General features: G+C 50.5%; 1 protein-coding gene across 5 annotated transcripts in view; it reads left to right on the top strand.

The window, feature by feature from the left end:
- Positions 1-13,048, top strand: part of LOC144933443 (D-ribitol-5-phosphate cytidylyltransferase-like) — a 103,384-nt gene extending 90,336 nt beyond the window's left edge. Inside the window, exons 2-4 of one of the 5 annotated variants that reach the window (XM_078858246.1) lie at positions 1,061-1,803; positions 7,553-7,740; positions 10,615-13,048. In XM_078858246.1, the coding sequence (XP_078714372.1) occupies positions 1,068-1,803; positions 7,553-7,740; positions 10,615-10,830 (1,140 nt within the window). In that variant the 5' untranslated portion in view covers positions 1,061-1,067 and the 3' untranslated portion in view covers positions 10,831-13,048. Of the gene's footprint in view, positions 1-1,060; positions 1,804-7,552; positions 7,741-10,614 lie in introns of those variants that run through there. The other 4 variants (XR_013637059.1, XM_078858255.1, XM_078858206.1 and 1 more) reach the window with 4 other exon arrangements.
- Positions 13,049-17,153: the final 4,105 nt, after the last annotated feature.

The following is a 17,153-nucleotide window of genomic DNA, read 5'->3' as shown; positions in this document are numbered from 1 at the left end:
TAGCGCAGTGCGCTAACCCTTGCGCCATTGCTCCCATGCACAACGCGTTTGCTAATCAAGCGCACTTGCTCGAGCACGTGGAAGCACCCACGTGCTCGACTAAAAGCAGGGTGCCCCCCCTTCTCCCCCCACACCACTAACCCCTATAATTATATCTGGCCCGCCCCGCGCTCTACTTTGCATATAACCCGCGAGTCTGTTTCTCGTAGAGAATCCGTCTCTTTTTTTCAACACGCGGTCGGCTTTCGCGACCGATATTACGATTGAGAGGTGATTCATTTTGGCTGTAACCGTCAGCTCAGCGAAGCGCCGTTACCCATTTCAGTGTCGTGAGACAACTCTCCAACAACGACACGAACGGCGGGTGCCGCTGAAGCAGTCATACAATTTGGCCACGTTTGTGACACCTTAATTCGTTGGCTGTGTCGGGTGGAGGAGGGTTTCACGACACAAATTATTGACGCAATTTGACCCCAACAACGACAACAATTGTGAATCAGGATCTGTCTCGTTCGGGGCTTAATTGCATCTCCCTGCTCCACAGCGCGCCTTGGAAAAGACGCGTGTGGTGATGATGATGGTGGTGGTGCTGTTAGCCCGTAGACCGCCCCTCTCTCGTTACTCTCTATTTATAACAGGAGGATCGCATTCCCTCCTCCTCCTCTTGTTCCTCCTACGCGGCCGTCTTGAAGGAGGGAAGGGCAGGGGAGAGGATCACTCTCATTGACGTGGGGTTCCTTCCTGCTGCGGCTTGCTGCCACCGCTTCACAGAGAAGCGCAGTATTGGCAGCAGAGGCAGCAGCGTCCACGTGCGCGTGCGAGTCTGTCTATATAGAGCGAGTGACTGAGTGACCTTTATCTTAGAAGGTGTCTGGCTTTTGTTGGTGTTGTTGTCAAGAATCTCGAATGATTGCTCGCTTGGAGGATTGTTAAGCGTGGGGGTACTGGAGACGCAACGTAGAAGAGTGATTCTGTTGCGGTTTCATTGATATATATTTTTTTACGTTTGTTTTTTTCTGTTTGGTTTGGTCCTTATTGTTGTTTTCGTTTGCTGGGAGAGATTGGCCATGGATCACGCCGTATTCAGCTACATGAACCAGTCGCACAGTGGTGTCCCGCCACCGCCAGGGCTTCATCACTTCCCACCCGTAGCCCTGCACGGCCGCGGAGCCCTAGAGCGAGTGCCCTTCCCCGACATCGCCGCCTCGTGCCTCGTATCCTCGGGGTTTGTAGCCAGCGAGGGCGCAGGGCTCACCGCCCGGACGAACGGACACAATCACCACCACCACCACAGCAACCACCACCATCACCACCAGCTCCACCACCATCATCATCAGAGCAGCAGCAGCAGCAGTAGCGTCAGCAGCCAGCACCATCACCACCAGCAGCAGCACCAACAAGAAACCCACCACCAACAACACCATCACAGCCATCATCCTCAACAACAACAGCAGCAGCAGCAATTGTCCGTGTGGCATCATCATCAGCAGCAGCAACATCATCAGCAGCAACATCAGCAGCAGCAGCATCAGCATCGCCAAGGGTCGTCGCACTTCGCCGCTGCGTCCACTCTGCACGCGGTCGCCCCTGCCGCTGAGCAGCCGGTCTCCTCTCCGACGAGCGCAGCCTCAGCGGGGGAGACCTCCCCGCGCCTGGCTGCCTGCAGCCTGGAGCCACAGCAACAGCAGCAACAGCAGCAGCAACAGCAGCCGCAGCAGCAGCAGCAACATCAGCCGAACGCGTCTGAGTGCGGGAAGAAGACTGCCGGCAGGAGGAAGCCCGTGGTGGAATCTTCTGTCCGCGGTGAGTTCCTCTCTTCTATCAACCAACTATGTGAGTCCCTCTCTTGTATCAACCAAGTACTTATACAACTGGGTGAGTCCCTCTCTTCTATCAACCAAGTACTATACAACGAGGCGAGTTCCTCTCTTTTAATAAAGTTCTCTACAACTTTGTACTTGCGTTGGTACTGGTGCACGAGCAAAAACAACATGGAAACGATTACATATACCACTGCCTTAAAAGTAAAAATGTAATATTAAATTTACAATTATTCATATGCCAATATAAAATTGGAATAGAGAGCAGTCTCCAACTCTCACTATACACTCAATCTCTCTGTCCTCTCTATTTGCTACGCAGGAGATGTAATTGCCAGAGTGCCTCTATTTGAATCAATCAAGTCCTGTACAACGAGGCGAGTTTGTATGTGTGTTGAACTTCTTTCGCACCGTATGTGGCCACACCGTGCTAATCAGAGGTGCGGGGGAAGGACAACAAACTAAACACAAAAAATCAGTTCTAAAGTAACTCGTTTCAATCTATATTAAAAAGTGCGTAGCTCCAGTGGCTTCCTAATATCGGAAGGAAGAGCGTTCCAGACGGTCGCAGAAGCGCATCTGAAAGCGCCGCGAGATGCGGTGACCACCGTCTTTTTTCGTTGGTTCGCCAAAAGCCGCAGCTGCGATGATCATGACCGGAGATGGCGTGATGGTTTATGCTCCTTGACGAGATCAGCAAGCTATTGTGGTTCATTTGTGGCATGCACTTTTTGTTTCATGAGTGCGACCTTGTAATGTTTTCGTTCTATCTTCTAGAAATCAAGTCCTATATATATAACCACGTTCGGAGCGAATGAGACACAAACCTCGGATGTGTGTATTTGTATATATATACTATATTTGTGAGTGTATGTATGTATGCACGTACGTACGTATCTTTATGTATTTGTGTGAAGATATGTGTCTGCGTGTGTATATGTGTATTTTTATGTTTGCGAATATGTGTAAGCATATGGCGATACATATATGCGTTGTGGGTACATACTGTGGATGTATGTAGAGATGTCTCTGTGCGTGTGTGAATCAGAATCTGTATTTATCCTGGAGAAATCCCATGAGCCGTGAAGTTCTTTCACACGTATGTCCGTGCCATTTGTGCAAAGATTGCTACTCGCAGCTTTCCAGCCGTGGCACCCCATACGGGAAGGGGTTTACAGGAGGGTCAATGATGTAATTGTCTGGGAAAGGAACGGCAAAGGGAAGCGAGAGAGCAGAGGAAGATGGGAAAAACGATGGAAAAGGAACGGAGTAACGTGAGCAGAGGGTCAAGAGAGATGCGGAGAGGGAGAGGAGGAGGCGACGTACGGCCTCAACACAGCTGCACGGAGCAACGTCGATGTTTTCACAGCGGGAGGAGCGGAAGGATGCAGAAGTTAGGGGTGGCCCAAACACGAGTCGCGAGACGGTCGCGAGGTTTGATCCGATGTAGATATCGATATATTATGAGCACACATTGGCGATGACGACGGATTTCGATGGATGTCACAGTAGCGGTCTCGAAATGTGCTGCATCGATTGAGGCGCGGAGGGGTACATGGTGCAATGAGTGTATAGCATTGCATGCCAAAAAACTATCAGCCTTATCCAGACCACCAGCTCGAAATAACTGAATGTGCGGCCTTTTCATAATTTAGGCCACCAACTCAAATGTTATAAACTATCCGTTAAAATGACGTCATTATCAGCTTTTTATGATGGATTTTAATGACATTTGTTTTTAGGATAATTATGCATTCGTCTGGGAAATAATATTTGGGTCGCCATTATCCTTTCAATTGCGGGAAACCGGTGACCTGAGTTTGATTCTGGGCCATTGCTGACGTCAGTGGCGACTGATTGATGTCTACTGCCCACCTCCACCTTCACCAATGCGCGCTGACCAACGTGGTGAAGTATGGCAAAAAAAACGCCTCATGACCAACACGGCGTGGGAAATTGTGCGGAAAGTCTTCATCCAGTCGTGGATTGACAAAGGGCTGTGCATTATACCAATTGTTATGATTGTACTGTATTAGCAGCCTTCACGTCTTTTGGAAGTGAGTGTCCATCCGTCCCTCCATCCGCAGGTGTCGTCCTGCCAGCGAGCCAGCAAAAGTTTTTGTTTCTAATATAGCATGATTGTCAGTGTTTTGCAGTTGCCTTATAAACACGTGCTTGAGTGTGAAGGCGGGTGTATATATGTGTGTGCCAGTGAGTGGGGGGCGATTGTGTAGCGGTTAGAGCGTTGCGCTTACGAACCCGGCGAAACGAGTTCGATTCCCACTCACGGCCAACACCATATTCTTTGGATCTTTCGGTAAAGTCACGTAGATAGGTTCAAAGAAAATAACAAACAACTATGACGTTTTGATCGCAACTCAAGTGGTCGTCATCAGGAAAAGGGGGTTATCTTCTAATGGCAAACTGTTTATAAAGGTTTAAAATTGGCGTAGCCCAAATGTCAGCAGCATGGGTGGGGCAGCTAATGTTAATGTAAGTGATGGGCAGCGACCTCGATTGGCGGTGGGTTTCCACCAATTAAAAGGCTGCCAGGTACAAATTAGCATGTTAATGTAAGATCGGTGAGTGGCCTCCACGGCGAGTGCGCTGAGGTGGCTATGTTAATGTGAGAGATTAGCGTGTTAATGTAAGATTGCAGAGCCACCGCCACTTCGAGGTCAGCGTGCGAAGGTGGCTGTGTTGGTGTGAGAAATGTAACCTGTCAATGTAAAATCGGTGAGCTGAAAATAACAACTAACATCGGAAGGTGGCAGGATGGGAACATCACAGCCAGTTATGACTTAAACTGGTTGATAACGTCCTTCCAATGATTGCTAAGTTTGTACCCATCTTCTCGGTTGAAATTGTGTCTATGTCTGTATATATGGATGGTTGAGGAATTGGTTCAGAGCTGGTCGGCCATGTGGCCAGATGACCACATCAAGGAAGGACGTTATCAACCAGTTTAAGTCATAACTGGCTGTGATGTTCCCATCCTGCCACCTTCCGATGTTAGTTGTTATTTTTGGCTCTGATTTTACATTAACACGTTCAATTTCTCACACCAACACAGCCACCTTTGCGCACCGTACCTCGACGTGGCAATGGCTCTGCCATCTTACATTAACATGCTAATCTCTCACATTATCATAGCCATCTCAGCGCACTCGCCGTGGAGGCCACTCACCGATCTTATCTTAACATGCAAATTTTTACCTGGCAGCCCTTTAATTGGTGGAAACCCACCGCCAATCGCGGCCCACTGCCCATCACTTACATTAACATTAGCTGCCCTACCCATGCTTCTGACATTTGGGCTACGCCCATTTTAAACCTTTATAAACAGTTTGCCTTTAGAAGCTAACCCCCTTTTCCTGATGACGACCGCTTGTGTTGCGATCGAAATGTTGTAGTTTTTGTTATTTTCTTTGAACCTATCGACGTGACTGTACCGAAAGACCCAAAGAATATTAATTCCTGCAGCCACGAAAGCTTTAAGTCAAGGCCAACACCAGTGACGGTTATCTGAACCGGTCCTGGACCTCCCCTAGGTCGACTCAGCATCAAATGAGTACCTGGTGCGATGTGTAAACATCGCCCCTGGCGATACAAAGGCGGCTGGGCGTGGCGCTGGCCACACACCCCCTCGTGTGTCATGCCGGTCTTCATAGGTGCTCGCTCACGGCAGCATTTGCCCCAACAGTCTATTAAGGCTATACGGTGGGATCTTTGTCTTTGTCCGCGAGATGCTTGCACGACAAAGGTTGAGGTGCCACTGACTGCCTCGCATGGCCCTGCCCTGCACCACTTTATCAGCTAAATGCGTGTGTGTACCCTGCAACGGCCGACAATCCCCGAGTCGCGTCTACGCAAGCATCTGCCGTCTGCTGTCAAATACACGTCGATTATAACATAAAACCACACACGTTAAAACCCCTGTTCGCCCCCGCCATAGGAATGTGGAATTTCCGCCACTGGCTCGTCGCTGTAAACAGGAGCCGAGCAGCACATCACTTAGACTTTAATGCAGACGTTAACGACCCCGTAACATCATCTGCAACAGTAGGCACGTCCTGTGCCTACTCAATGTTATACAATGTGCCAATGTAAAGAATACTTGAATAGAGCGGTGGCGCTGTGGTTAGCGCATTGCAATATCACTCCAGTAAACTTAGTTATATTCCGAGTCGCGGCGAACATCAATTGTGAGCGATTTCTGAACGAGTCATGGGCTTCCTCTTTTCAAATTTGATACATATACCGTACATAATAAGGCTGATGTTTCCGGAAAGAGCCCTTCTTCATAAGCAGACAGAGTACGGGGCAGTCCCCAACTTACGAATGGATTCCGTTCCTGAGATCCGTTCGTGAGTTGATGAGACCGATCGATCGTATAATTGTGCATTGACCCCTTCATTGATATCCCCCGTGCCCTGTCCCTCTCTTCCGTGATGACATCATACGCCGGTGCTGATGACGAATATGGCGCGATATGATGTTGTCCTGCGTTGAAGCTTGGCGTGTTTGAATGCTCTATATGTGTGCGTATTTATTTATTTGTATTTACGGACAATGCCACGGTCTCATTCGTAGAAGCCAAGCAGGGCGCACGAAGTGTCTCAGTCACCGTCTTTCGATCCACGACGATAAATCGCTCCACATGTTTGAGTTTCAACACGTTGTCATTATTCCAACTCATTCGGTGCATTCATTTCAATTGAAATTAAAACACGTGCATGGATATTTTTTTTCTAGGTATAAATCTTTGAAGAGGGATACAGTCTTAAAGTCGTCCTCTAGATTTTCCAAACTCTTTTGTAGACACTTTATTTGGTGGTGCTGCTGGTGAGTTGGCAGTGATGCACAGACAACAACAACTCAACACGGTCGTCAAGAATTCTGACTTAAAGGGAAACATCATCGGCGACGTTTCGGGCAGTGACCCTTGTTCATAGCACACGTGTTATTTAGGGTTATTATTTTTTTCCATTTGTAAACGAATTATGTACGTATATATACAACATATACACACGCACACACACGAGTATGTGTATACTGTCTGCGCGGCTGCGTGTGTTCGTCTTTGTGTAAATTCATGAATGCGTGCGTGTACGTCTGTGTCTGTATGAATGTGTATACATGTGTCTGTATGCATTGGTATTTTGTATACTTGTTGGGGAGATGTTGCGTAGTTAGCACAATTTGCTACAAACCTGGTGACCAATATAACAGTTGCGAATATATGAACCGGTCCTGGGCCTCCCATAGGTCGAATCAGCCTTAAATGAGTACCTCGTGCGGTGTGTAAACATCAGCACTGGGAAGACAAAGGCGGCCGGGCGTGGTGTTGACCACCCACCCCCTACGTGTGCCGTGCCGGCCTTCATACGTGTTCGCTAACAGCACTTGTCTTATAACAGTCTGTTCAAAGATATACGGGGGATCTTTGTCTTCTTGATTGCATATGAACGTTTGCGTCTGTATCCGCGTGTCCTCCCTGGACAAGTGTTCGTATATTCGATGTTCAATCACCTCCGGCGCTTAAACCGTGCAACAGCCCTCTGTTAATCCACTGCTGGAAATGTCCCCCTATGTGGCCCTTCTTCATGTGCTATGAAGAAGGGCCATTGCCCGAAACGTCATCAAGCGTGCTTTTGTGCACCACCGTCGACGCGGCGTCAGCGCGCAATGCGTCCACCTGTGAACGTCGTGAACTCGCGCGCGGCGCGCAGACGCCAGCCCCGAAGAGTCGGAGCCGTGCCCTCGCAGCGAAGCGTCGGGGTCCCGACCCCGCAAGGAGCGCACGGCCTTCACCAAGGAGCAGATTCGCGAGCTGGAGGCCGAGTTCGCGCATCACAACTACCTGACGAGGCTGCGCCGATACGAGATCGCGGTCAACCTCGACCTCACCGAGCGGCAGGTGCGTGCCGAAACAACCTCCTCGCCCGCCCGCCCGCGAGCGCGTGCGTGGCGGCTGGGTGTGCGTGAATGTGTAAGGTGCGTGCGTGGTGTAAGGTGCGTGGGTGGTGTGGGTTCGTGCCGAGACCCACGTACGCGCACACCCACCCACGTGCGCGTGAATGTGTGGGGTGCGTGAGTGGGTGTATGTCCGTGGTGGGTGTGGGTCCCCGCCAAGATCCACGTACACACACCCACGCGCGCCGGCTATTGAGAGAGTTAGTACCAACCTATGCTCCTCGCCTTCCACCCGTATTGACCAGCGTGGTGAAGTATGGTCGAATAACTCCCACGACCCTTTAGGGGCGTGGCGAGACCCTCATATGCAGTGTGCGTGTTTCACGTTCGATACGAGATGGCAGAAAGAAAATCACGGCCACTGCGATTTTCCACGTTGAGTGATGGCAACACCGGCAGTTTTTTTTCGTCAAAATTAGAAACAGACGTTCCGTGTTCCAGAGCGATGGCGCAGTGGTTCGCACGCACACTGCGCTAAAATCTCAGCCACCTGAGTTCGATTCCAGACCGTGGCGAAAATCAGTGCCGAGTGATATCTGAACCCCTCCTTTGCCATCCCTTCACCAAGCCCGCTCTGACCAGCGTGATGACGCGTGGTCAAACAACCACCATGGCCACCACGGCTTGGCCTTTATCCAGCAGTGGAGATATAGAGGGCTGTAAATTATCATTGGCGTTCTTACATATTTTGTCAAATTGTGCACGTAGAGGCGTATAATGTGAATGCTATTTCGTTAATGAATAGTGTGATGCTGTCATTACGTTAACAACCATCATAATTCGCAGCTATTATTTATTAATTGTAGTCTGGCGACTGAGCTGTCTGGTTCTGTATTCATAAATCAATGCAAAAATACAATAACAGCCAATAAACCATGAGGAAATTGGACGAATGGACAGAATAACAGTAATGTCCTGCCACCGGCTGGCATGAACACTGTTCGACCGGAACTCATTGCAATGAAAGCACGAATCTGCCACAGTTCGTCCTCAAGTGGAGAGCCGCCTCTGTCAGCGATTTCCTCAAACCCCCCACCCCCCCACTCCCCCACCCCGTGATGCCACAACACACGCGTGGCACATGCCGTACGAACCGGCTTCATTGCTCCACCTCTGCATTGTCCTCTTGACCCCACACCCCTTCCAGTGCTGTTCTACCCGTGGAACGTATTATTTGGTCAATTTTCGCTCGGAGAATTCTAAATGTCAGAGTAAGGCACACAAAAAGTCACTTAAAGTTATCTCGGACGTAGCTCGCTAATGTTATACAGGTCTGAAATCTCGGAGGTGCTGCTCACGGCTCTCTGTCGCCCTGAGGCCCCTTGGTTTCTCTGGCTGACCTGGGCTCTACGGTGGCGAGATGTTAACTATCTCGCCTGGTATACAGGAGGTCGTGGGTTCGATCCCGACCATGACGCCGGTATATTTGGAGTTTGCATGTTCTCGCCGTGGTCGCGTGGATTTTTCTCCGGGTCTTTCGATTCCACATTTTGAATCAACGTGAGTTTAGAGTATTTGGCTGCTATACATTTCCACGTGATAATAGGCCACTTCGTTGAACTGTCATTTGTGGCCAGGTCGCTTCTGAAAAAAGAGCTATATAGCTCAGTAGGTCTTAGTGTGTTACACTGCTCACTGCGGGAGTTCAGAATTGATTCTTCGCCTCGTGACGTGCCGCTGCTAGTACGATCAGGATGCATTTGGAGAAAAACGACAAAATACGATTAATTTATAGACACCTTAATTATTTCTAGTGGTCCCATTACTTCCCTCCCAATAACTGTTTGAATTCTAGATTCTGTTTGAATATTGTGACAGCGATGGCCCTGTGCATTACAGCGGTGCGAAAGAAGTTCAACATCCACGCATACAAAGATGTACGAAGTATACTGAGATCATCATGAGGCCTACTTTGCCAGTACCAAAATATACTAATAGGGTTTTTCCCCCTTAATTTTAGAACTTATGGGGTTTTCCCCTTTTTTTCTGGCAACAAAACTGACACCTTTTCTTTTTTGCATTTTACTGCAAGTATTGTGGTTAATGTGAACATGATTCCTTGCAAAAGGTGTCAGTTTTGTTGCCAAAAAAAAGGGGGAAAACCCCTATTAGTATATACTGTTATCGGCGGGAGACAGGCTGAGAATTACAATGTATTTATCTCCATACATTTTCTCTGTTATTGTAATCGGTTCTCTAAACAGACGGATCCCCACGTATTTTTTTCTGTCATGAAATGCTATGAGAATCTCGAGGGTCTCTACCTTAGTTGATGAAAATAAAATGCCTATCAGTTAGAAAATAAGCTCTTGGTATGAATTTGAGTAAAGCTGTCAGAGATGGCTGCTAGAAATGTCAAGGCGAAACAGGATGGAGAAGTGCCGTAGTGGACGAGAGTCCACGGGCAGGCGAGCGTTGTTCCGCACGAGTCGGGGAGTAATGGTTGCGCTGGGTGGCGTTGGAGCGGTTTCCACGAGTCCAGCGAGGAAGGCGAATTCCTGATATCAGATGGTGGGACACTGGTAGGGCACAACTTGAAATGTGGAAGCCGCGTGTCTCGTGTGTAGCAGCTAGGGGGTCAGGGCCGCACAGACGGGGAGATGTGGGGAGAGGGGCAAATTGCTCTAGACATCACACGCAAGAGGGCCTTACAAAGGGCCTGTTTTTTTTTATTCCCCGTGAACAGCCATCCCCTCCCCCCATGTGCAGAACGCATTGGTAGCGAGGTGTCAGGTGGTGGTGGCGGCATCAATCCCACGGCTTTGGCCATGGCGGTGACATCTCGATCGTGATGATTCGCCCATTGGCTCTCCCGCAGGTGAAGGTTTGGTTCCAGAACCGGCGCATGAAATGGAAGCGCGTGAAGGGCGGGCAGCAGGGAGCCTCGGTGCGCGACACGGAGTTGGCGCACGTGCGGAAAGAGCAGCTGCTGCCCGCGGAGCTGCCCGGGCCCCGGGGCAGCCACGACAGGGGGGCAGGGCGCTCCAACGAGGGCAGCAGCCCCCCCGAGAGCGGCGACGACGACTCCGACTGAGAGCGCGGCGCCTCCTGTCTTCTGACTCCCAACGAGAGCAGCGAGTCCGCCCGCGTGTCTCGGTTCTCCGGCATCCGTGAAGAACAAGAAGAGATGGAGAGAGGGAGTCATCGGGAGATTCACTGCGACACGACTGAGACACACGGGGAAGAAACAAAGACGCTGAGACCGAGAGAGACACCCAGCATCAATGGGAGATATGTTGAGACACACACACACAAGACAAAGGGGGAGTTATAGAGAACGGGTCGGAGATGGTGATGCACGCCCCCTGAACCAGCGCCGTGGAGTCGAATGTCGGTGGATCAAATAGAGATGTGCAAAACTGCCGCACGTGCTGCTGAATTAGGGAGGTGGTCAGAAAATGGCAGTGCAGTATTACAGCGAGTGGATTGATGAATCCATCTGTGCGGACCTTTGCACTCGTGATGTGGGGGGGGGGTTATTTCCCCGGATAGTCGAGCGTCCGTCCTCTTGCGAAGAAACACCACGCGTTGAGAAGGAACTCGCCCAAACCATCCCACGCAGTGCCGCACCTCCTTCTCCTCCCAAAGACTCGCGAGGCACAGGGGGACTTTCCCCGAGATAACCCAATGGTATCGTTGCCGTTACGGACTGAGAGAGAGAGAGAGACAGACTTGTAAACAACTTTTATTGCCGCCAGCTGCAACAGCACTGGAGGCGATTCCGATATGAAATACACAAAGTCCACAGCAAACACAAATGAAAGCAAACGCTACAAATCCACGCGCTGTGGCGCTAAAAGCACCGCGCACAACACGAAAGAAAAGTCACGTAGTGGTGGTGGTGTTCATCGCGGACGCCACGGTGACGAGCGAGCGCTGCAGAAGGTGAATACGAGACAGGGAGATTGGAACACGAAGCGTCGTGAAGATCGCGTTCACACCGTATACATTTATAAATATGTTGATAACGAAATCACGCTCGGCATAATTCATGAATGTGCTTGGAGGACAATGTTGAGTGACCGCAATGCAGGGCGAGTGTGGTGTGTGTGAGTATGTGTGTGTGATTGTGTGCTTGTGAGCGTGTGTGTACGTGTGTGTGCGTGTATGTGGAGCGGCGGCGTAGCGGTTAGCACACTGCGCTCTGAACCAGTCTAACCGAGCTCGATTCCCGCTCACGGCCGACACCAGTGACGAATAAATGAACCAGGCCTGGGCTTCCTCGAGGTCGACTCAGCATTAAACGAGTACGCGGTGCGGTGTGTAAACATCGCCACTGGGGAGACAAAGGCCGCCAGGCGTGGTGCTGGCTACCCACCCCCCTCATGTGCCGAGCCGCTCGCCTTCATAGGTGCGACTCGCAAATAGCACTTGCCCCAAAAAATTTGTTAAGACGATGCTGGGTGGTCTTTGCCTTTGCACCCACTCTCTTGCACTGCCTGTCGACGGGCAGTACCTGAAGGAGTAGAGATAACAGCTAAGGCCCACTGAGCTTTCGAGCTCTTTTTTAGAAACGACCTGGCCACTAATGATTGATCAACAGCGTGACTTATCTATTGGCATTTTACAGGAGCCAAATACTGTTATCGCAACGCATGTTTCTAAATATGGAGAGTACAGCCGGAGGAGCTGGAGAAATATCCACGTTACCACGGGGAGAACACGCACACTCCAAATATACAGCTGGCGTCAGATATCCGCATCGAACCCACGACCTCCTGTCTACCAGGCGAGATAGTTAACATCTCGCCACCGTAGAGGCCAGGTCAGACAGATAAACCAAGGAGGCCTCGGGGCGACAGGGAGCCGTGAGCAGCACCTCTGAGAAGTCCGACCCCCCAACACCCCCACCCCTTGCAAAGACAAAAGCACGAGAGTCCGAGCTTGTGGTCGGAGGACTGTGCTGCTGCTGCTGATGCTGCTGTTGTTGTTGCTGTTGTTGTTGCTGCTGTTGCTGCTCAGCCATCATCGGAAGCGCCCCCGACGACGGTGCCACGACGACAACGACGGTGGGAGGTTGGGGGGGGTGTGGAGAGCGCGCGTCCCACGTGACGTGGAGAGAGACAGCGCTCTTGATATCAAGCGAACTTTTTGGTGATGCTGCTTTTGCCAATGGTGCACGAGCACAGATAACAACAATAGCAGCAGCAGCAGCAACAACAACAACAAAACACGCAACATAGTGTTGTCCAAAAGAACACTGCCTTTGTAAGGAATAATATGCAATAGGCGACGTTTTGGGCAACTTCCCTTCATAGCACGTGAATATTTACGTGCTATGAAGGGCACGTAAATAGCACGTAACTATTTAAATATTTTACGTGCTATTTAAAGGGCCTTTGCTGGAAACGTCGCCCTATTATAAAATGTTCCCTTTTAATGCCACAGAGTGTCATTGGCGAGTGTGCTGCGTTTGTTTTAAATTTCACTCAGCTCCGGTTACTTCACGTGGGACTTGTTAACCAATCATCAGGCACGTGCAGCGTCTTACTAGCATCCCCCCACCCCCACTATATTTGATAACAGAATAATTGGTAACCATTAACAGGAGCGCAGTGGTGGGTCACGAGGACTGGGGTCTGGTTCAATCCCGATATTGATGTTGGTCGGCACATAATCGGCGAGCGTGAATTTGCTGCACGCGAGTTAATCATTATTTTAAACAATCTAATTACTCAAGAGTTTGTATCGCTTCGCTAAATATACACACGTATCATACACAATACGCGACGCTCGCCGTGGTGTCGTGTTTAGCACAGTGCAAAGGGTTGCCTTTTCGTGGCAGTAGGTTCTTCCGTCGACCGCAGCCCGCTCTTTCCTCCCGTGCGCTCTGTCCACCCAGCGGGTATACATGGGTGGGGTAAAGTGTGGGTACATCCACCTCTTCCGAGACGTCTGGCCAGCGTGGAGGAATTGGCCACAAGCAGCCTCCGAGAGGGGATCTCCGCCAGCGGTGACGGCGGGCGAGACATTGCAGGGCTGCGCCTTTGTCTGGCACGCATTCGCACAGAGGACATCCGACACACTACGGCGTTGCGCGCGTGCCACCGTTAAAGTGTTTACTCAGGATGATCAGAATGTTTACAGTGTAAAGGGCTTGACGTGTGTGCGCGCGCGCGTGTGTGTGTTTCCTCTCTCGTTGTTAATAGCGTCTCAATGGTGAGCGTGCCTCATTGTTTCATGACATTGCGTTGCTTTAATATATATTAAAGTACGGACCAGTGTTACGTGTGTAGGGAGGGGGTTAGCCCGTCTGAGTTCTGGCGTGCGGACTGACACGCGTCCGTGGAACCACGCTGCTGCTGCTGCTGATGCCGCCGCCGCCGCTGCTGCTGTGTAGAATAAACACGAGTTGATGATCTTAGCCCCGCGGCTACCCTCGTGTGTGTCCTTTACCCTTCACGCGTCGCTATGTGCACATGCGTGGTCCTATTTACAACAACACAAAGGCGTTTTGGTGGGTTCATCGAAGTGAATGGAAGTTCACTGATTGTCGCGTAGGTTCTGTTGACCGGCATTACGCAATGTCCGACGTTTCGCTCCGCGTCCTGGAAGCTTCTTATCTTCAGTTCGGGAACTGAATGTAATGAGTAGTAATTCTGTATGTTGATTTTTTTTCTATATTAATTGCTATAAATATATTCATCTTCTGGATGGGGCGGATGCAGTAAAACCAGATTTGAGAAAACATATTTCCGACTTAGTCCTCTTGGGACGAAAACAATTTGACCCCCCCTGGACTGTTTAGCTGGGTACGTCGTGTGTGTGTGTCTATATTTGGGCCATCATCATCAGCCGCAGCCATGCTCGATCCACTGCTGGATGAAACATCCCTAATCCTCCGCCGTATACTAAATTAAAACCACGCATATGCACACACATTACGGTATATTATCACGTAACCTCGTATAAATTGGAATTCCTTACTTTGTAATAACTTTTTAATTCAAATAACAGATTTGAAAACGTGCTCTTAATCATATTCACTGCTTCCTACATACATTTAGTAACAATATTTGCGATTAACCATCTCGGTGAGTTTCCAGCGTTTTGTACGCGAATATACAACAGATATTCATGTAACAATAAACAAACTGTAAATTCAGTATTCAAATTGTTCCTTCATTAACTTAAAACATTTCCCAGTTTTATTTTGGCCTCACAATGCAAAGTACGATCTCAAAGTGCATAGCCAATCGTTGCTATTTATCTGCTCTGAAGAAGGGTCATTGCCCGAAACGTCAACCTTCTCAGGGAAGGAAGGCTAAGGAAGGTCGGGGAAATCCGTGGAAGGGCAGAGAAAGTAATCGCAGGGCAGGGGCACGGACTGCTGCAGGAAAGCCTCTCCACGCGCGTGGTCTGATTGAGCATACTTCACCACGCAGGTCAAGCGGGGGTTGGTGAGGCGGAGGGGACGGGCGACAAAACCTATTCGGTTATCATTTGTACACGGAGGCTAATGCCACGGTTGGGAAATGAACTCGGACATCCGGGTTCATAGCGCAGTGCGCTAATCACTCTCCCACCGCTCCCCCACACTGACGGCTGCACGTGTACAAAATGGCCCTGGGCGGACATGCACTGTTGTTGCGAGCTGAATGTTGAAAACGTGAGAGGTGTGGGGGGGAGATAATTGACCGTAATTTGTGGTCTGTAAGTTTGAGTGATCGTTGGTGATGATGAAGAGTTCCGCTGGTAGGGGTGGACATCCGGAAGGGGCGGACAGTTTTTCGGGTTGAATAAATATTTACGTGAAGGAGTGCGCGAAGATTTGTGTGTGTGTGTGTATTTGTGCGTGTGATTGTGGGGCAGTTGTGGAGAGAGTGGACACGGGCTAGAAAAGAGATGGAGTGATGTGGTACAAGAGGATGTGGAGCTGAGTGGACTTGCCGATGACTGGGACCAGCGGTGTCAAGATCGGTCTCTGTGGAGGAGGCTCGTGAAGTACGCTGCTCGGCAGTTGGAGGCAGTCGCCCTCCAAAAACAACGGATGGCGGAGGAGCAACGCTCACAACAACGAGCGGAGCGCCGGGCGGCTAAAGCACAGCAAGTTGACACAGTAGGGGGCACAGGTGGTGCATCGGCCAGTCCTCTCAGTCGACCCGTGGCATCTGGGTCTGCCCCGTGACCTCCTACCTGCGGGCGTTCGACACTTATCGTGGCCTCAACGTGCACATAGCCTGGCACAAGCGTCGTGGTGACGTCACCGCCACTTAATGTCGAATGGCGATTGTTGTTGTGTGATTGTGTTTGTGGGAGCAGTGGTGTAATGGTTAGTGCGCTGCGCTACGAGTTCCATTCTCGTTCAACACCAGTGACGATTATTTGTACCTGTCCTCGGCCTCCCCTAGGTCGACTCAGCCTCAAATGAGTACCTGCTGCGGTGTGTAAACATCGCCACTAGGGAGACAAAGGCGACCGGGCGTAGTGTTGGCCATTCATCCCCTCGTGTACCGTGCCGGCCTTCATAGGTGCTCACTAACAGCACTTGCCCCAACAGTCTGTTAAAGCTATACGGGCGATCTTTGTGTGTGTGCGGGGGGGGGGTAATGACTAGCGCGTGGCCAACACCAGTGTCGATTATTTTGAGGATCTCTGTGTGTGTGTATCAAGGTGAGTGTATAAGAGTGCACGAGCGTGTGGTGAGTTTGTGTGTGATTGTGGTGCTGACTGCACCACACTCCTCTAGGTCGACCCAGCCTTAAATGGATACCTGATGCCGTGTGTAAATATCAGTAATGGGGAGACAAAGGCGGCCGTGTGCCCTTTGGGCTCTCGCAGGTGCTCGCCAACAGCACTTGCCCCAACAGTCTATACACAATACTACACACATATATAAGACGGTCATGACCGACTGCGGTAGATGATGAATGCATCCGTCAGGATGATTTGTCGTTTCTGTAAATGCAACTCGCGTGGAAAATCCGACGCGCTTGACACGGAGGCGCTGACGGTGAAACGATAGAGCAGAGCGGAGCGGGCGGGCGGGCGAAATCCGATCTCCCGTGGGCAGCTGATCGGGGTTATGGGGTGGGGGGCTCTTTAACCACAGCTCTCTTTTCTCGCTCTCCCACAATTTCACCGACCACCTCCCCCCCATAGCAACTCCCCCCCCCCATCTCACACCCCACCCATCCCAATTCCCCTCCCATCCCCACCTCACTCCGCCATCTCTCCCCAGCTCATGTCACCAGGAACCCGAGCGCCAAATAAAATTACCCGTGAATTACTTCATTGGGGATAAACGCACGAGGCAACGGCGACTGCCACCCGACTGACGATTCGTTGACAGCCCCTTTGTCAATCCACTGCTGTATGAAGGCCTTCTCGGTGCACGTTGTGTCAGTCATGGAGGTT

Source organism: Lampetra fluviatilis, chromosome 1 (genome assembly GCF_964198595.1).
Source record: "Lampetra fluviatilis chromosome 1, kcLamFluv1.1, whole genome shotgun sequence".
Taxonomy (NCBI): Eukaryota; Metazoa; Chordata; class Hyperoartia; order Petromyzontiformes; family Petromyzontidae; genus Lampetra; species Lampetra fluviatilis.
Note: the sequence above shows the minus strand (reverse complement) of the source record. Positions and strands in the feature narration are given on the sequence as shown.